This window comes from Phoca vitulina, unplaced genomic scaffold (genome assembly GCF_004348235.1).
Source record: "Phoca vitulina isolate PV1807 unplaced genomic scaffold, GSC_HSeal_1.0 scaffold46, whole genome shotgun sequence".
Lineage (NCBI taxonomy): Eukaryota > Metazoa > Chordata > Mammalia > Carnivora > Phocidae > Phoca > Phoca vitulina.
This window is the reverse complement of record NW_022589749.1, coordinates 7,215,106-7,236,699: the sequence shown is the minus strand read 5'-3', so window position 1 is coordinate 7,236,699 and position 21,594 is coordinate 7,215,106. Positions and strand designations below refer to the sequence as shown.

Genomic DNA, 21,594 nt, shown 5'->3' with positions numbered 1-21,594 from the left:
TTCCTCAGCGGGGAGCCTGCTTCTCCCTCTCCCTCTGCCTGCCACTCCACCTGCTTGTGCTCTCCCTCTCTCTATCTCTGTCAAATAAATAAAATCTTTGAAAAAAAAAAATTAATAAATGGGCATGAAGAACTTGACTAGGGCGAAGAAAATATTCTAGAACGGATTTATGGTATTTTACAAGCTAGTAAGTCTCCTTTAAAAACCACTGAATTGTAACTTAAAATAAACAAATTATGTGATATGTAAAATACGCATACACACACAAAAAATCCAGATGTACTTAGTGTTCTCCTCTCTTTTATAAATGTAATACTAGACAGTGCCCCAAACTCTCTTTGAACCAAAGAAGGGAAAACAACTACTCCCTGGATCCATCTTGTTTTCTGATTACAACACATGAACCCCTCTGCCCTTCAGAAAACCAGTATCTGTTATCCGCACATACTGAATAAATACAGCGGAGCAAAACAGACATTCTCCCTTTCCAATACCTGTAGCCCAAATTCCATGTGAGCAAACTGAGCACCATCCCTGACTCTACCCAAGATCTTATTCTTTACTCTAGCGGCAATGATGGATTGGCATGGAGCTAAGAAGGATAGAACCAGGCAGTAAGGATAGTACTGTATGTAAATAACGTTTCCTATAATCAAAACCTTTTTATTTTTTTGATGGCAAGAGAGAAGAGGAAATCTTTTCAACAGAATGGAAACTGTGAGAACATGATTGTTCTTTTATTAACCTCCATGAATTCACCTACCCAGTGCTGAGTGCTTACACTGTTTATCAAGGACATATAGATTTGTTTAGCATACTGTTCTTAACTATTAGCTCTGAATAAAACTTACCAGTGGAAATGTGCTCTGTCCACTCTGGTTGTGTCTCATCCTCAGCTCTTTGTACAGATACCAGATGTAATTGACGGTGTAAAGGAATGAGGAAATGTAGAATATCTAGGTGAGAATCAAAAAAACTCGTAACTGTCCCACTCTGACTCCTTTCAATTTATTACATTATTTTCTGCTATAAGAATCCTACCTAATGGTCTATTAGTAACTTACCGTCTAATATCCATAACATGCAAAACTGGGCCATGTCCGGGAATTCTACCTAGCCCTACCTATTATATGTCTTGGATTCCTTATTTTATCCTTTTGACTATTTAGAGGAACCACAGCATTAGCCACCTCCTCTCACCCAACTATTCTACTATTATGAAGATATCCTAAAGTATTTTTCTATTTTATTTTTTAATTGGAAAGAACATAAGGATTTCCATTTGTAATAATGATAGCTTAGGCTATTTGAACCAAATTTCCCATTTAAAAAAATTAAACATGTTGGATGAAATATTTTTTAAATCCTTAAAAGCATCAAAGAACTGACAAGATAGCAAGGAATCAGCAGGACAAAATCCCAGAGAAAAAAATTTCTGCTTCCATCTTTGATAAAATAATAGAAAGAGAATTTGCCCTTTAGCCTTAAAAACGAAAAATTGGGAAAATATGAAACAACTGGTTTTCAAATATTAGGTAACAATCAGTGCAGAACAGTAATCCCTGAAAGAAGAAAAACAAGCAAATGTCCCATCTCACTGGCAGGAAAAAGTGAGTGCAGTGAGGGGGAATCCAAACAGATGGGCTGTCTTGGTGAATGAGGAGACAGAGTTCAGAGTTTGGAGAGGCCAAAGAGCTACAATACATGAAGCAGATTATCTGAGAAGAGGTAGCCACACAGATATAGTGCTCTGGAGATTTGCAGGGGTACCCTCGAGTCCTTGATTAAGTATTGATCTATGCATGTGAGACAGAAAACCATGAAGACTGGGAACAGAACAACCAGAGAGGAATAGGTAAAACAATCTCCAAAGCAATAGTTTGTGTTTCCATCAGCCAGAGTGGAAAGACTTCCTAACATATAGGCAGGAAATGAGGGTCCTACAGAATAATAAGGTAGAATCATAAGAAGAGTATTGCCTCACTAATGGGACGAAATTAGCTCTACATGAAAGACTGCCCAAATGAAAGTTTAAAAGCAAGACTTAGAAAAATAAGCAAGCCTTGAAAGGATCAGATAGATTCAGAGTTAGTGACATCCAAGACAAAATCAAATTTAAAGGAATATATATATATATATATGTATATATAAATCTAATAACCAATAATGTAAACTCTGCAATGTCTGGCATCTAATAAAATCTTATAAATCTTGGTTGGCTGTGAGCTCCGCTGAGGAGCCAGAGGTTGGGCAGCTGCTCCAGCAGCTCCCCAGTCGCTCCTGATCCCTGGCCCCTCAGTGGCTTGACATGCAGGTGATGCTGAAGTGGCCCATGGAGTTTGCGGTGGTGCTGCTGAGCCCTGGTTCCCCAAAATGGCAGCACCTGCCCCCCTGTCCAGCTCCACACATGATCAGATTATGCGAGAATATGGGACAAGATCAACAAGCCTGAAGCTTTCCTGAAGCCTGTCCTGAAGCTTTCTTGCATATCTGGGTACCAGGTTTTACCTGAAGAGATGGCTGCCATACACTCTTTGTAGCTGGTTTGATAATCACATTTCAGCTCCAACTTTGCATCCTGAGAACATTTAAACATTTCTGTAGGTCCTTTTTAAAATACAACTTGAAAGACCTTAAAACTTTCTGCTTGCCACAAGCATATCTTTCTTTTCTGCTTATCAGTAAACAGCTGTGACCTATTGTGATAGGTTTTCCAAACAAAAATACCTGGAGCAGCAGTTTAGCAAAAGGTGTCCTCAGTGCCACTCAACAAATGGGAGTTTTCCCAAGCACAATTCTGTAAGAAGTGTGTGTATGAATGTATGTGTGTGTGTATTTTAAAATATTATTTGCATTGTGCAAATTTGTTTGATCTTGGGGATTTTGGCTGTGAATTTGATGTGCCACAATTATGGTTAAAAACATTTGCTTGGTCTACAGAAGATCATTAATGTTTTGTGACCGTATAAGTTATAACGGTGGATTGTTTTATGTATAGGTATTATTGTTAAATACATGGACTATTTCAAGGCACAAAGTATGAATCATAAGTTAGAATGACATAGATGTGATTATGGTGACATAAAAACTGTTGTCCTAGGTCTACAAATGCTTGATGAGGAATTAGGACAAACTGGAGATGGGTTGTTTAACACATGGACTCTGCCCAGCCATGTTGAAAAATACTTTTGACTCCAAGCCTTAAAATAGCCATGTGGAGTCTGCGCTCACCTCATTCACACAGAGAGCTCCCTGGACAGTGAACCTCTAAAAAGAAGAAGTTTCCCTCAGAGCAGGAACACAACACAGGTGAGCATGGGGCAGTGGCACTGCTACTTGGAAGGAGCCATTTCACCCCTATATCTGTTATTAAAAACTGAATTTGGATCCTTTGGTCAAGTTCCCCCAAATTCTTTTTAAGAACTGCTTGAGCTTTGTTATTGCAACCCCCTGCCAAAACTTACAGACTGTTCATCACCTTGTTTCCAAGGCTGAGGAACAGAAAGTAGCCTCTGTTTTGAGGAGGTGGAAGTATACATTTTTTACTGTTACTTGTTTAGAACCACATTTTACAAAATGCCTTGTTTCCTTTATTATTGTTTCTGGAAAGGAAAGTTTTATTAAAATTGTTCTAGTTTGAATATAAAATAGTTTTATTAATTAGGGCTTATTTTGAAAAATTCTGAGTTCAATTCAAATGTATCCCTGTACCTTTCTCTTTTCAAGTGCACTTGGAATATTCTCCAGAATGATAATATATTAGGTTGCAAAACAAGTCTTAACAAATTTAAGAAGACTGAAATCATATCAAGCATCTTTTCCAATCATAATGATATGAAACTAGAAATCAATAACAAGAGGGAAACTGTAAAATTCCCAAATACATGGAAACTAAACAACACACTCCTGAACAACCAATGCATCAAAGAAGAAATTAAAAGGAAAAAATTTTTAAAGATTTTATTTATTTGTCAGAGAGAGAGAGAGGCAGGCAGAGGGACAAGCAGACTCCCTACTGAGCAAGGAGCCCGATGTGAGACTCGATCCCAGGACCCAGGGATCATGACCTGAGCCAAAGGCAGACACTTAACTGACTGTGCCACCCAAGCACCCCAAGAAAAATTTAAAAATATCTCAAGACAACTGCAAAAAAGGAACACAACATATCAAAACTTAGGGGATGCAGCAAAAATAGTTCTAAGAGGGAAATTTAGAACAATAAATGCTTACATAAAGAAAAAGAAAGATCTCAAATAAACAACCTAAGTTTACACCTCTAGGAACTAGAAAAAGAACAAAGTAAGCCCAATAGTAATAGAAGGAAGGAAACAAGATCAGAGCAGAAATAGATGAAATAGAGGATGAGAAACAATAGAAAGATCAACAAAACCGAGTTTTTCCTAAGTATAAACAAAACTGACTAACTTTTGGCTAGACTGACTAAGAAAAAGGAGAAAAGATTCAAATAAATGAAATGAAAGGGGAGACATTACACAGGCACCGCATACATTACAGACATTACACAAGCACAGCATAGGAAATATAGTCAGTAATACCGTAACAGCATTGTATGGTGACAGATGATAGCTATACTTGTGGTGAGCTCAGATAATGAATAGAGATGTTGAGTCACTATGATGTACACCTGAAACCAATATAACATTGTGTATCAACTATAGTAAAATAAAAAAATTTTTTCAATGAGTTTTATCTGCTTTATTGGAAAATAATATGGAAGTTTTAGTAACTATATTATTTGATAAAAATGTGTTAACAGATAATGAACTGGGTACTAGAACAAAAGGATCATTGATCCAATAAAATTTAATTACCATTTTTATTGTCAAAAAAGAAAAAGGAAAGACATTACAACCAATACCACAGAAATACAAAAGATCCTGAGACTATTATGAACAATTATACACTTACAAATTGAATAACATAGAAGAAATGGATAAATTCCTAGAAACATACAAATTATCATGACTGAATCATGAAACAGGAACTCTGAACAAATAATGAGTAAGAAGACAGAATCAGTAATTGCAACCTCCCAACAAAGAAAATTTTAGGACCATTTGGTTTCACCGGTGAACTCTACTAAACATTTTTTTTAAATTTATAAATTGATTTTATTTTATTTTTTATTATGTTCAATTAGCCAACATATAGTATATCATTAGTTTCTGATGTAGTGTTCAGTGATTCATTAGTTGCATATAACACCCAGTGCTTATCACATCACATGCCCCCCTTAATACCCATCACCCAGTTACCCCATCCTCCCACCCCCCTCCCTTCTGTAACCCTCAGTTTGTTTCCCGGAGTCCAGAGTCTCTCATGGTTTGTCTCCCTCTCTGATTTCTTCCTATTCAGTTTTCCCTCCCTTCCCCTATGATCCTCTGCGCTATTCCTTATATTCCACATATGAGTGAAACCATATGGTAATTGTCTTTGTCTGCTTGACTTATTTCACTTAGCATGATCCCCTCCAGTTCCATCCATGTCGATGCAAATGATAGGTATTCATCCTTTCTGATGGCTGAGTATATTCCATTGTATATATGAACCACACCTTCTTTATCCATTCATCTGTTGAAGGACATCTTGGCTCCTTCCACAGTTTGGCTACTGTGGACATTGCTGCTATGAACATCGGGGTGCATGTGCCCCTTCTTTTCACTACATCTGTATTTTTGGGGTAAATACCTAGTAGTGCAATTGCTGGGTTGTAGCGTAGCTCTATTTTTAACTTTTTGAGGAACCTCCACACTGTTTTCCAGAGTGGCTGTACCAGCTTGCATTCCTACCAACAGTGTTAGAGGGTTCCCCCTTCTCCACATCCTCGCCAACATTTGTTGTTCCCTGTCTTGTTAATTTTAGCCATTCTAACTGCTGTAAGGTGGTATCTCACTGTGGTTTTGATTTGTATTTCCCTGATGGCTAGTGATGTGGAGCATTTTTTCATGTGTTTGTTAGCCATTCATATGTCTTCTTTGGAGAAGGGTCTGTTCATGTCTTCTAACCATTTCTGGACTAGATTATTTGTTTTCTGGGTGTTGAGTTTGTAAGTTCTTTATAGATCTTAGATACCAGCCCTCTATCTGATATGTCATTTGCAAATATCTTCTCCCATTCCATGGGTTGCCTTTTAGCTTTGCTGACTGTTTCCTTTGCTGTGCAGAAGCTTTTTATCTTAATGAAGTCCCAACAGTTCATTTTTGCTTTTGCTTCCCTTGTCTTTAGAGACATGTCTTGCAAGAAGTTGCTGTGGCCGATGTCGAAGAGGTTACTTCCTGTGTTCTCCCCTAAGAGAGAAATTAATGCCCGACCTTCTCAAATTCTTCCAAAAAAATTACAGAAGATGGAATACTTCCAAGCTCATTTAATGAGGCCTGTACTATCCTGTTCAAAGCTAGACAAAAACGTTACAAGAAAAGAAAATTACAGGCCAACTCTGGAAAACAGTACGGAGGTTCCTCAAAAAGTTGAAAATAGAGCTACCATATGATCCAGCAATTGCACTACTGGGTATTTACCCCAAAGATACAAAAGTAGGGACCCGAAAGGCTACATGCACCCCGATGTTTATAGCAGCAATGTCCACAATAGCCAAACTGTGGAAAGAGCCAAGATGTCCATCCACAGATGAATGGATAAAGAAGATGTGGTATATATATACAATGGAATATTATGCAGCCATCAAAAGGAATGAGATCTTGCCATTTGCAACGACGTGGATGGAACTGGAGGGTATTATGCTGAGCGAAATAAGTCAAACAGAGAAAGACATGTATCATATGACCTCACTGATATGAGGAATTCTTAATCTCAGGAAACAAACTGAGGGTTGTTGGAGTGGGGGGTGGGGTGGGAGGGATGGGGTGACTGGGTGATGGACACTGGGGAGGGTATGTGCTCTGGTAAGCGCTGTGAATTGTGCAAGACTGTTGAATCTCAGATCTGTACCTCTGAAACAAATAATGCAATATATGTTAAGAAAGAAAAAAAGAAGAAGAATGTAGCAGGAGGGGAAGAACGAAGGGGGGAAATCGGAGGGGGAGAAGAACCATGAGAGACCATGGACTCTGAAAAACAAACTGAGGGTTCTAGAGGGGAGGGGGGTGGGAGGATGGGTTAGCCTGGTGATGGGTATTGAGGAGGGCACATTCTGCATGGAGCACTGGGTGTTATGCACAAACAATGAATCATGGAACACTATATCTAAAACTAATGATATAATGTATGGGGATTAACATAACAATAAAAAAATAAAAATAAAATAAAATAAAAAAAAAAAGAAAAGAAAATTACAGGCCAATATCCCTGAAGAACAGAGGTGCAAAAATCAACAAAATGCTAGCAAACAAAATTCAACAGAACATTAAAAGGATCATATACCATTACCCAATGGGATTTATCCCTTGAAGGCAAGGCTGATTCAACATATGCAAAACAATAAATGTGATACACCACTGTTGAGAGTTACTCCATGGCACTGCTACCTTGAGATCCATTTTGTTAAGCCCAGAGCTTGCAGGATCCTTAGACACCAGCCCCCTCAGGCAAGTGCATGCCCTTGATAGCAGTCCAGAGTCACAATAAATATAAGTTCCTGATATGACTTCCCCAACAGCCCTTGTGATCAACAGTACCCCTCGGCTCCCAGGACCAGTATGCTTTATGTGCCTCTTGGATAAAAACCCCCATGGGCTTATGAAAATGCTGCTTCTTTGGTTGAATTGGCTGATCTGGCCCTACCCTGGGAACCCCAACGCATTCCACCCACAGTCTGTAACAACACAGTGTGCCCCAAATTCTGCCTCTCTGTCTGCATTCTGCCCTTGACCTCCCCACGTGGCCCCTTGAAGAGTGCTGTATACTTCCTCTAGGACCTGCCCTGTGCTCCTCTTAACAAATTTAATTTAACAAAGTCATAACAAGCACATAAACAGAATGAAGTCTAAAAATCACATGATCATCTGAACTGGAGCATTAAAAGCATTTAAGAAAATTCAACATCCTATCATAATAAAAACTTCTCAACATACTAGATATAAAAGAAATGTACCTCAACACAATAAAGGCCATACATGACAAGCTAACATCATACTCAGTGGTGAAATCTGAAAGCTTTTCCCCTAAAATCAGCAACAAGACAGGATGCTCACTCTTGTCACTTCTATGGGAGTGCTAGCCAGAGCAGTTAGGCAAGAAAAAGAAATAAAAGGTATCCAAATTGTAAAGGAAGAAGTAAAATTGTCTCTATTTGCAGATGACAAGATCTTATACACAGAAAATCCTAAGGACTCCACAAAAAACCTAAGGACTCCATAAAAAAAAACTTTTAGAAGTAAATTCAGTAAAGCTGCAGAATACAAAACCAATCTACAAAAATCATCTGTGTTTCTGAACACTAACAACAAACTATATGAAAAAGAAATTAAGAAAACAATCTAACTTACAATATCATCAAAAATAATAAAATACGTAAGAAAAAATTTAGCCAAGGAGATGAAAAATCTGTACACTCAAAACTCTAAAACACTGATGAAAGAAACTGAAGACATACATAAATGGAAAGATATCCTGTGTCCCTGGACTGGAAGAATTAGGATTATTAAAATGTCCATACTAGCCAAAATAATCTACAGGTTCAATCCCTACAAAATTCCAATGACATTTTTTGGAGAAAAATGTAAACACAAAAGACCCTGAATAGCTAAAGCAATCTTGAACAAGAACAACAAAAATGAATGCATCATACTTCCTGATTTCCTATTATATTACAAAGCTACAGGAAGCAAAATAATATGGTATGGTAAGCAAAATAATGCTTATGGCATTGGTATAATATGGTAGAGTAAGCAAAATAATATAGAATAAAAACAGACATATAAGAAAAAAACCCAGAGGGCACCTGGGTGGCTCAGATGGTTAAGCGTCTGCCTTCGGCTCAGGTCATGATCCCAGGGTCCTGGGATCGAGTCCCACATCGGGCTCTCTGCTCCTTGGGAGCCTGCTTCTCCCTCTGCCTCTCTCTCTCTCTGTCTCTCATGAATAAATAAATAAAATCTTAAAAAAAAAAAAAAAAAAAAAAACCCAGAATCAAGAACCCAAAAATAAACAACCATATAACTAATCTTTGACAAAGGAACCAAGAATAAACAATGGGGAAAGAATAATCTCTTCAATATAGGGTGATGGCAAAACTGGATATTCACATTCAAAAAAAAAAGGAATTGGATCCTTATACTATACAGAAAAGTCAACTCAAAATGGATTAAAGACTTAAATATATGACCTGAAATTATAAGCTTCCAGAAGAAAACATAGAGGAAAATGTCTAATTAGTCTTGGCAATGATTTTTTGGATATGACACCAGAAGCACAGGGAGAGGGGAATGGCAGACCCTGGTTCTTCTGACTTATCTCTACCAGCCTCCAATATATAAGCAAGTTGGCACAAGTGTCATCAGGCCCCAGTATTCTCTGCCTGTTGCATATGAGGCAGAGCCCTTGCTCTATGAATAGTGGGTGAGTAGGAGAAAGAAGTCTTTGTTCCCTTAGCTGCACCTGTCTGAAACAGAGCATAGGGCTGGGAAGGATGAATGATGTTGGCAGTCTTCCACTGCCCCTCCTGGAGTGAAACTGTAGCCCTAGAGCAGGAGCTGGGTGGGGAGGGAGTTTCCATCTCTTGGCCACACCCACTCACAGTAAAGCACCTGGAGTAGAGCTTTCATCACACACGTCTGACAGGAAGAGGATGCAAACAAGTCATGTCTCAAATGCCATAGATTCTCACTGCTCCATTAAGATTTAATAAAGTTTCTTGAATAAATATTTGTCTATTTGTTTTATACCCATAGGACAATTTCCAGTGACTTTACATGGTTGTTTTCTTATAATTTTCACAGTTAAATAGCTGTTTCACTGGGCAGTAGGTCTTCCAAGCGCTTCACACCACCTTTCCAGAAGTCCTGCCTCTGCAATATATATATCTATTTTTAAATCCCTTCTAAACGCCAGTTTCCCCTTCCATCTTTTGGGTTTTTTCCCTTATTATTCATTGATTTGTTGAAGAAATCAAAAATTTTTTAAAGATTTACTTATTTATTTTTGAGGTGGGCAGAGGGAGAGAGAGCCTCAAGCAGACTCCACACAGAGCATGAAGCCTGATACAGGGCTCAATCCCACAGCCTCAGATCACGACCTGAGCCAAAACCAAGAGTCGGACACTTAACCAACTGCACCACCTAGGTGTCCCCAAATCAGTTTTTTACCCTTTAATTTTCCACAGATTTTTCTGTATTTTTCTGATCGCACCTCTATGGTATAGTTTATCATATTTTTTGTCTCGGTATTTTCTGTTTATTGATGGTTAGATATATACTGCCACCCTAAAAGGTCAAATTCAGGGGTTTTGGAGTCAATGACCAGTAATACTTCATAGGTTGTGGCGTGTTCTTCCTTCAAGGAACACATAACACCAAATAGCCTCTCTTTTTATAATATAAGCAGCTGTCAGTGTGCAATACTTATATCTATTAGTTCACTTAGGGATCATTACTTTTATTTATTTTTGAAAAGATTTTATTATTTATTTATTTATTTATTTGGGAGAGAGAAACAGATAGCAAGAGAGCACAAGCAGGGAGGAGAGGGAGAAGCAGGCTCCCGCTGAGCAGGGAGCCCAACATGGGGCTCGATCCCAGGACCCTGGGATCATGACCTGAGGCACCCAGGCACCCCGGGATCATGCTAAATCTACTCTGCCTGTGCTCTAGAAAAAAAAAAAAAAAAAAAAAAAGCCTGAATGACAGCACATCTGTTTACAACATGGTTTACTGAATATTTTAAGCCCACTGTTGAGACCTGCCGCTCAAAAAAAAAAAGATTATTTTCAAAATATTACTGCTCATTGACAATGTACTTAGTCACACAAGAGCTCTGAGAGAAATATACAATGAGGGGCTCCTGGGTGGCTCAGTCTTTAGGCGTCCACCTTCGGCTCAGGTCATGAGCCCAGGGTCTTGGGATTGAGCCCCGCATCGGGCTCCCTGCTCCGCGGGAAGCCTGCTTCTCCCTCTCCCACTCCCCCTGCTTGTGTTCCCTCTCTCGCTGTGTCTCTCTCTGTCAAATAAATAAAAAGAAAGAAAAAAATAAAGAAATATATGATGAGATTAATATTGTTTTCCTGCCTGCTAACACAATATCCATTCTGCAGCCCATGGATCAAGGAGTAATTTAGACTTTCAAGTTTTATTATTTAATAAATACATTTTGTAAGACTATAACTGTCACAGACAGTGATTTCTCTGATGGATCTGGGTAAAGTAAATTGAAAACCTCTGGAAAAGATTCATCATTCTAGGTAACATTAAGAACATTTGTGATTCTTTGGAAGAGGTCAAAATATCAACATTAACAGGAGTTTGGAAGAAGCTGTTTCCAACCCTCATGCATGAATTTGAGGTGTTTAAGACTTCAGTGGAGGAAGCACTTCAGATGTGGTGGAAATTGTGAGAGAAGTGGAGCCTGAAGATGACTGACTTTTTGCAATCTCATGAACAAACTTTAAAGGATGTGTGCTCCAACCTATAGTATAATGACTGACAAACTGTAAACAATACATTTTCATCTAATAACTCTGAGTTTCTTTATCCAAGGCCATAGGCAGATGCAAGTTTAGTTTTTAGAAAAAATCTGTAAAGAAAGATCCCTAAAACTTCCCCACCATTACTAAGGCAAACATGTGAGAGAAGTGATGATCTATAGTAGGGAGCAGTGTCCTCTAAATTACATGGCTCTTCAACATTGGCAGTAAAATTTGAAACGTGATCTGATTCCCCTGTCTTCCTTTCTCCTCTTGTTGACACTTAAAGACACTGACCATTCTATGCCAAGGAAACAAGTTTTAAGAAACAATAGGTATCCATTATATACAATGGAATATGATTCACCCATAAAAAAGAATGAAATCTTCCATTTGCAACAACATGGATGGATCTAGAGAATATTATGCTAAGTGAAATAGTCAGAGAAAGACAAATACCATATGATTTCACTCATATGTGGAATTTAAGAAACAAAACAAAAGAGCAAAGGGAAAGAGAGAAAGACACCAAGAAACAGACTTTTAATTAGAGAAGCAGAGTTGGGGGCTTGGGTAAAATAAGTGATGGGAATTAAGGAGTACACCTGTCATGATGAGCACCAGGTGATGTATGGACGTGTTGAATCACTATATTGTATGCCTGAAACTAATATAACACTGTATGTTAACTAACTGGAATTAAAATTAAAACTTAAAAAAAAAAAAAAAGGTTAATTTCATTTAAGCCCAGTAGAGGGAACCAGGATGTCATTATATCTGACGGATTCCTCCACCCTCCCACTAGATATGTAAATATTCTAAATTTGACATTTCTTGCGGCTTTCAGATTTAAAAATTTGTTAAAGCCTGAGAGTACTGTTGTTAATAACCTTGATGATTATGACAAATGTTAACATTCTTCAGTATCAAACAGAGGTGACTAATTATAAATTTATCATCCTTTGGGGCACCTGGGCGGCTGAGATGGTTAAGCATCTGCCTTCGGCTCAGGTCATGATCTCCAGGTCCTGGGATCAAGCCCCATGTCAGGCTCCCAGCTTGGCGGGGAGTCTGCTTCTCCCTCTCCTTCTGCCTCTCCCCCTGCTTGTGCTCCCTCTCTCAAATGAATAAATAAAATCTTTTTGATGAAATGAAAAAATAAAATAAATTTATCATCCTAACTACTTTGTATTCTTTTGAGACACTCACAACTCATCAAATCCATCATCTTTATTCTCCTAAAACCCCACTGAGGCAAACAGTTACTGAATCACTAGCATGTATAAAGAAGAATTTATAATAGGGAAGATGAATAAGAATCTTCTATTCAACCTTATATTGGTATAATGCTTTAGAATTTAAAAGTACTTGTACATATATACTGACATTTCATTCTATTTTTGTGATGAAAAATACAAAACTAGTATTTTAACGTGATTTATTTAAGGTCTGTTAAGTGGCAGAAACAAGTTTACTACTTTTTTTTTTTTTTTTAAGATTTTATTTATTTATTTGATAGAGACACAGCGAGAGAGGGAACACAAGCAGGGGGAGTGGGAGAGGGAGAAGCAGGCTTCCCGCTGAGCAGGGAGCCCGATGCGGGGCTCGATCCCAGGACCCTGGGATCGTGACCTGAGCTGAAGGAAGACGCTTAACGACTGAGCCACCCAGGTGCCCTGAAACAAGTTTACTTCTATTATGAAATTAGTAAAAAATTAATGTAAGAATTTATTTGTCCCAAATAACCCATACACCAAAATATAATTCCAGAGTCTCAGTTTTCAACCAGGCTTTTTTTGTTTTTTTTTTTTATTGAATCCTGAAACTAAACAAGATCTCAATAGCTTATTTAGTTCACTCTTTTACAAAATGAAGATACCTAAATTTCAAATGTGGTTTTCTACTTTTTTGTAAAATTGTCTTGAAAAGATGGCAGCTCAAGCTCATCATAGAAAATAGAAATAGAGTACAATCTAGTATAAAAATACTCTCAGATGACTTTTTTTTTAAAGATTTTATTTATTTATTTGACAGAGACACAGCAAGAGAGGGAACACAAGCAGGGAGAGTGGGAGAGGGAGAAGCAGGCTTCTTGCTGAGCAGGGAGCCCGATGCGGGGCTCAATCCCAGGACACTGGGATCATGACCTGAGCCGAAGGCAGACACTTAACGACGGGAGCCACCCAGGCGCCCCTCTCAGATGACATTTTTAAACAAATTCATTCTTGTCTCTATGTAGACAAGAACCCATTTTCTGAACAACAGAAAATAAGGGGAGAGAATTCCACTCTAAAGTAGACTCTAGATGTCCCAAAACATTTAACAGTTCAGGTACAGCTACTTCTGTTACATGGACCTAGGGTACAAGGGATTTTTTGCTGTTGTTGTTAAGAGTACTTACCCTTCACAAAGGGGATTGATCATGACACAAATCTGTTCTGTCACAGATCAGACATCGTGCCATGGCATTAATCAGATGTCGGTTAGTACACAATGGCTAAAAGAGATAAAAGCTAGCTGAAGTGGGCTAGCATCAGAAATTTACCCATAGAGAAGGGTATAGGGCCTTTAAGCATGAAATTAAATCCAGAGAGGTCAGCTATCAATCAGCAAAGGTTTATTTGCGCTCCTATTATATTTAAGCCAATGAAAGACCCTAAAAATCACAATAATAATGTCATACAAACCCCTAGCCACTGTAAAATTTAGGCCTTCGTGTTAGGCAGGCTAAGTCCAAAAGGTCAGAGAGGCAGTGAGAATATATTAACAAGCAAATATCATGAAGTCAAATCCTAGATAAGAGAATATTTTTAATAGACTGCTTTCTACCAGACAGATTCAGAAAGTAATAGATCAATAAATATGGGGAGGAAACAAAAGGCCTGCAGGTGAATTCTAGTCCTACGAAGATCAGCAGATATCCTATTTTACCTTCAAAAATAACAAGAACAACAACAGTTTACACTAAGGGCAAGCACTTTGCATTTTTACCGAATTTAATCTTCATGACAACCCTACGAATCCTATCATTATTTGTATCTTACATATAGAAACTAAGACTTAGAAAAATTAACTTGCTTAAAAATCATACAGCTAATAGGTACCAGAGCTGGGAGATTTAAACCCAGAACTGTTTGACTCCAAACTCTATGCTTTAACTCCAAGCCACAAATTTCATGTCATCTGCAATCCAAACTGGTGTCTCTAAAGTATATGCCTAGCATATTCTTCTAGGAAATGAAACCTGGTTCATTCACTAAGAAAAGGTGACTGCTGACACTTCAACCTATGTCAAAATAAACACTAGAACAGCCAAAAGTAAATAGGGAAGCAGACTGGGATAGTGTCTGGCACTGTCATTTTCCCTTATCTTATTTCTCCATAGCAGTTAACTCTGATAAACAGAAATATCAGCACAGCAGTACTCCTAGACCCTTTTGGAAAAAGCATGGAATTTGTTCCTGATCCCAAGACTGATCTGGGGGACAATCATATACAATCAAATTAATCTTCTTGGTGTAGATCTAGTCATCTAACAGAATTAAAAATTCTCAGCATCTTAGACTATGGATCAGATTCCATCTTTCAGAGTCAAATGCTATAGACCAGACAAAGCCTTCTGATTCCAATGTTATGGTGGCACAGTAACATCTATTTACTGGTTGGCTGAGTTTCCAAAAAAAAAAATAGCAATTGGAAAATCCCACATCTCAATTTATTAATCAAAAAATGAAATTATTTCTGATAGCCTAGTTTTCAAACTCACTTTGCTTCTCAGGTAAGTTCCAGAACAAATGACTAGCTCTTGGTAAATGATTGATTTCTTCTGTTCCAGTTCACTGAAGACACATAAAAGCACCAGAGCTGTAGTGAGCCAGTGTTCACCCCTGACCAGCTCTGGGTCTCCTACAAAACTCTTTTCATTATCTAAATCAGGCAAGAACTCAGTAACTCCAGGCACATAATAAAGTAATAACATAAGAGATGAATAAGCCTGATTCTAATTTGCATCCCACACCCACCCCAGTAGAGGAGGAAAAGCTCAAAACAAAACAAAAAATCCACATGTCCTGAAGCTTTAACATCTGAAACCTGGAAAGAGCTGTGAAAGCCTATATAGTGCAATAATTTCCAAATGCTAGTTCAAAAATTAGTGGTGATCCCTGACAAAATAGGCATTGGTCTAAGAAATATTGAGAAAAACATAGGTGATGTAATTAAATTTTTCATATAGCTAAATCTACTAATTTAAAGAGTCCATGTTATAGTCTGAGATTTTATTTTGCCTGGTTTTTTAGTATGAATTGTTATTCCTTTTATGAAATTAAGTACTAGTTGTTTAAAAGTATTCTTAATTTAACAAAATAGCAACAGTATGACAACTCACATTTTTCTCTTTAGTTTTACTCATTTATAAAACCCTGAAGTCTAAGAACCAGTGAACCATTTATCTGGTGTACCACCTGGCAAATCCATTTCACATGAAAATTACACACACATTTGACAGGGAAACACCAAACTGACCCTAATGATTTATTCCTGCATAATAATCCTCAAGGTTTCTACCCAAACTAAATATTTTCCTACTACTGCTTAAGCCCATTTTCTTTCATTCTGCTTCAGTGGAAATAATTAATAACTACTAACTATGTTCTAAAAATCTTGGCACTTGTTTTCAAAAAATTTTTTTCTAAAAGAGTCTCCCTGTTCAAAGAATGAAACTGGAAATCTAAATTAAGGAACTTGGATATCTTGTTTGTTTAGATCAGGTGACTAGTCCTTTCCTTACTATGACTCTTGGAAAATCTAGGACCTCTCATCTGCTTGTGCAAGTAAGGAGTGCCCCGCCTCCACTCACTCCTAATTTTTTTCTCAAGAACCAGTTACATGGGAATTTTGAAAACCAGAGACATTTAATCTCAACTGGTTGAACTGTGAAAGTCAGGGTTAGAAAAGGGAGGTGAACTTTTACTTTTCATTTGTAAACCCCAGGTATGCAAAAACATGTTTTAATTTTGTCGAGAACATGTATTAATTTTATAAATTATAAAAAATCTTAATGTAGAAAAGCTAAAAAATGAAAATGTTCCATTTTTAACAAAAGAATGTATTTTTTAGTCTCCAGGTCTCTAAAGAGTATTAAACTAGGTACCAGGATTCTCCAGTAACATGGAGAGAGAGAGATAAAAGAGCCAAGTTTGGGTTTGCTCTTGTGACATAATAAATATATGTTTGGTATCTACCCCCCAATTCCTGACACAGCGCTCCTAAAACCCCTGGAATTTCCTGAGTGATGAGAATGATAGGAGCATCTTACACAAAGCTCCTAAATCCCTTGAAATTTCCTGGGTGATAGGAGCACCTTTTGTTCTAATGAGATGATACTTGGTGGGCTCCTGGAAAGTTTTAGGATAGAGGCTGGTTACCAGAAAGATCAAACCATGACTTGAGACTTAGAACTTTCAGCCCTACATCCCATCCCCCAGGGTGAGGAGAGAGGCTAGAGATTGAATTAATAATTGACCATGCCTACAAAATGAAGCCTCCATAAAAAACTCTAAACTACAGGATTCAGAAAGCTTCTGGGCTGGTAAACACATCCAGCTCCACAGGGACAGAAGCTCCTGCATTCAGGACCCTTTTGGATTTATGTATCTCTTTATCTGGCTATTCATCTGTATCCTTAATTATATTCAACTAGCAATAATGATTGTCATAAAAATCAAATGACTTCCTCAAAATCATACAGATTCTCAACAGCAAAACAATGCAGTAATGATTGTCATTTCTGATACCCTTGCTAATGGAAATATCTTCTAATGGATGTACAAAATAAATAGAGATAAAGCACAGATGCTCACATACACAGTTCAAAGTTATGGCAGCTTGATGTTGAGTGTATTCCTGGGGAAAGAGCTTGGTGGTGCCACTTGCTGGTTGGGGAACACACTGCCTCTATAATGGCTTGTTGCAAAACAAACACTGAATGCTATTTTTGCTTTTTGCCTTTTTCCACAAAGGCCAAAATCCTCTTTGGATTTCTTTTGGTTAGCAAGAACAGGTACTCATGTAGGTCTTTCATAAAAGCAAAGAGGTACAACACAAACTTTTGAAATGTCGGGGATACCTATATCTCATTCTCTCCTAAAGCTGAATAAATGGACCAATTGACTATTAAATGAATTGTGTGTCTCAGTATAAAGAAAAGACCCAAGTTAAATAGTATTTTTTTCCTCCAAGCTGATAGAGTTTATCAGGAGGGAAGACAACAGGGAATACTGAAACATTAATCTGATACAGTCTATAGATTTTTGTATTCTAAAGAATAACTTAGATATTGAGAATTATTTAAATAATATATTCCCCGAGGGCGCCTGGGTGGCTCAGTTGGTTAAGCGACTGCCTTCGGCTCAGGTCATGATCCTGGAGTCCCTGGATCGAGTCCCGCATCGGGCTCCCTGCTCGGCAGGGAGCCTGCTTCTCCCTCTGACCCTCCCCCCCTCATGTGCTCTCTCTCTCTCATTCTCTCTGTCTCAAATAAATAAATAAAATCTTTAAAAAAAAAAAAAAATAAATAAATAAATAATATATTCCCCGAAAACCTCCAAGTTAATCCTGAATATCCAAATGCTGAAGTTTTTTGAGCACATTCTCAGTCCCAAGCTTTACTTATGAATTTCTATTTCTGGCCAAGATGGAATAACAAGAACTCAATTTACCTTCCTGGCAAACAAACAAAAAAGACAGACAAAATATTTCAAACAACAGTTTTAAGACATTAGACATCAGATAACAAAGTCAGTGATCTCTGAAACATGGGAAACATGAGATGAACCATAGAACTACCTCAGCTTACTTTTTTTTTTTTTAAGATTTATTTATTTATTTGAGAGAGAGAGAGAGTACATGCCCGTGGAGGGGGTGGGCAGGGCAGAGGGAGAAGAAGAGGGAGAGGAAGAAAATCTCAAGCAGGCTCCATGCTGAGCATAGAGCCAGATGGGGGGCTTGATCTCACAACCCTGAGATCATGAACTGAGCCAAAATCAAGAGTTAGCCACTTAACCAACAGAGCCACCCAGGCACTCCGACTTCAGCTTACTCTCTAAAGAGAGTTCCCATGCTACTGTACAGGAAGAAAAAATTGAGGCAGAGCTTGGCTAACTCTGAGTTGAGGAGATAGAGGTGAGAATCCAGGAAGACAAAGGCTGCTAGAGTTCATAGAACAGAGTGCTGGGGAGGAAAGAGCTGCTCAGAGCAACCCGGATATTTGCAGAGGCTCTTCCTAGAGTATTCAGCCAAGTACTGATTGATGCATGTATATAAGGGAAATATCCAAAGCCAAAAGAACTATCTAAAAGTATTACAGAACAGTATCTAGAGTTCACATAGGGCCAAAAATAGTTCCTACCACCAAGATTCAAAAAACTGGTAATTCAAAAGGACATAAGGTAGAGTACTCAGGAAGACCGTGGCTCAGTTGTGAGAAATAATTAGCCTGAGACTAAGCATCACTCCAGAACTAACTAAAAAATCATAAAAGCAGGATCTGAGAGATTCAAGCTATTTTAAGTAATTTATCTAAATCCAAGGACAAAATTCAATAATGGTTATAGGTACACAGAAATATCTAGTACACCCCAAAAATAAAATTCACAGTGTCTGACATCCAATAAAAGATTAGATGCAAAGAGGGAGTAAAACATGACCTATACAGAGGAGAATAATCAATCAATTGAAACCTACCCCAAACTGAAACAGATATTAGAATTAGCAGTAAAAGACAATAAAATAGTTATAATATTCTATCCCATATTTTTAATAAGTAGAAACATGGAAGATATTTTTAAAGACCTTATTTGAGCTGCTAAACATGAAAACTACAATGGATCAGAGTAAATATACAGATTAGACACTGCAGAAGAAATGACTAATGAATCTGAAAGCATAATAGAAAATATTCAAAATGAAAAACAAAGCAAAAAAAAAGAATCCAAAAACTGAAAAAGCATCAATGAACAGTGGGAAAGCTTCAAGCAGCATTATATATAGGTAATAGGATGCCTGAAAGGAGTACAAGTGGTGGGGGAAAGGGAAACAGAAAACATATTTGAAGAAATAATGGACAAAAGCTTTCCAAATTTGATGAAGACTATAAACTCATAGATACAAAGCTCAATTAATCCCAAGGAAAAGAAATATGAATAAAATGACACCAAGGCCCATCATAATCAAATTATTCATTTTTTAAAGATTTTATTTATTTATTTGTCAGAGAGAGAGAGCGAGAGAGTGCACACACACACAAGCAGTGGGGAATGGCAGGCAGAGGGAGAAGCAGACTCCTCGCTGAGCAAAGAGCCTGATGTGGGACTGGATTCCAGGACTCTGGGGTCATGACCTGAGCTGAAGGCAGATGCTTAACCAGCTGAGCCATCCAAGCATTCGAAATTATTCATTTTTAAAAGAAAAATCTTAAAAGCAACCAGAGGAAAAAAGATGCAGAGAGGAACAAAGATATAGTATCAGATTTCTTAAAGGAAAACAGTTCAAGCAAAAACACAGTGAAGCAATATGTTAAAGTACTAAAATTTTCTAGAAAGTCTATACCCAGCAAATATACTCTCAAAAACAAAGGCAAAATAGACATTTTCAAACACAGAAAAGCAGACCCACAACATAAGATGTGTTAAAGAGTATGCTTCAGGCAGAAGAAAAATGGTATCACACAAAAATCTGAATCTACACAAAAGAATGAAGAACACTGGAAATAGTAAGTATAAAAGATTTTTTTCTTATTATTTAAATCTCTGTAATGATAATTAACTGTTTGAGCAAATATAAAAATATATTGTGAGCTTTACAGTATACATATAAGAAATACATGACAATAGCATAAAGGCCAGGAGAGGAGAAATGAAAGTATTACATTGTAAGATTCTCACCCTATATGTGAAGAGATATGATATCACTTCAACTATGATAAGTTAAAATGTATACTATGAATCCTGTAACACAACCACTAAAGTAACACAACAAAGGGTTTTAGCTAATAAGCCAACAAAGGAGATAAAAGGTAATAATAAAAATAGTATATTAAGCCAAAGAAGGCAGAAAAAGGAAGAAAAGGGAACAAGTAACAGAACAGAAAACAAAGAGTAAAATGATAGATTCAAATAAAATAGTACAAATTAAGTGTAAGTGGCCTAAAAACCACAAATAAAAGGCAGAGATTGTTGGACTGGATAAAATACTAAGACCTAAATATATGCTGCCTACAAGAAGTGCATTTTAAATAAAAATATACAAATAATTTAAATTTACAAGGAGGTAAGAAGATATACCATGCTAATGATAACTGAAAGTGAAACAACAAAACAGTAACAAAAGGTGAAATGGCTATATAAATATCAGGAAAAAAAGGAAATTACAGAGCAAAGAATATTACCAAGGATAAAGGTCATTTCATCATGGCAACTAGTTCATCTAATCAAGAGAATATAAAAATCTTAAATTTGTATACTCCTTAGAAGAGAACTTCAGAATACATGAAGCAAAAACTAATAGAACTAAAATGAGAAATAGATAAACCCACAATTATTATCAGGAAAATCACTATTTCTCACCAATGAATACAATAAGTAGACAGAAAATCAGCAAGAATTTAATGGACTTGAAGGTCACTATCAATCAACCTGACATAACAACGTGTATAGAACATTCCATCCAATGACAGCAGAATACCTCCTAAAATCCATACCTAACCTCAAGGGACCCTGAGATTGTTTTGGCTAAAACAATCTTTTTTAAAAATTTAAATTCAATTAATTAACATATAATGTATTATTTGTTTCAGGGGTACAGGTCTGTGATTCATCAGTCTTATATAATACCCAGTGCTCCTTACAATGCATACCCTCCCCAATGTCCATCACCCAGTTACCCCATTCCCCCACCCCACTCCCCTCCAGCAACCCTCTGTTTCCTAAGATTAAGAGTCT

The 21,594-nt window shown here is 37.4% G+C and overlaps 1 protein-coding gene across 1 annotated transcript in view; it reads right to left on the bottom strand.

Annotated features, from left to right (window-relative positions):
• The window catches only part of TMEM116 (transmembrane protein 116), a 43,002-nt gene that overhangs the window by 8,956 nt on the left and 12,452 nt on the right, over positions 1 to 21,594 (bottom strand). The window contains exon 5 of the mRNA XM_032431488.1: positions 852 to 956. Coding sequence (XP_032287379.1) covers positions 852 to 956 — 105 coding nt within the window. The remainder of the gene's footprint in view (positions 1 to 851; positions 957 to 21,594) is intronic.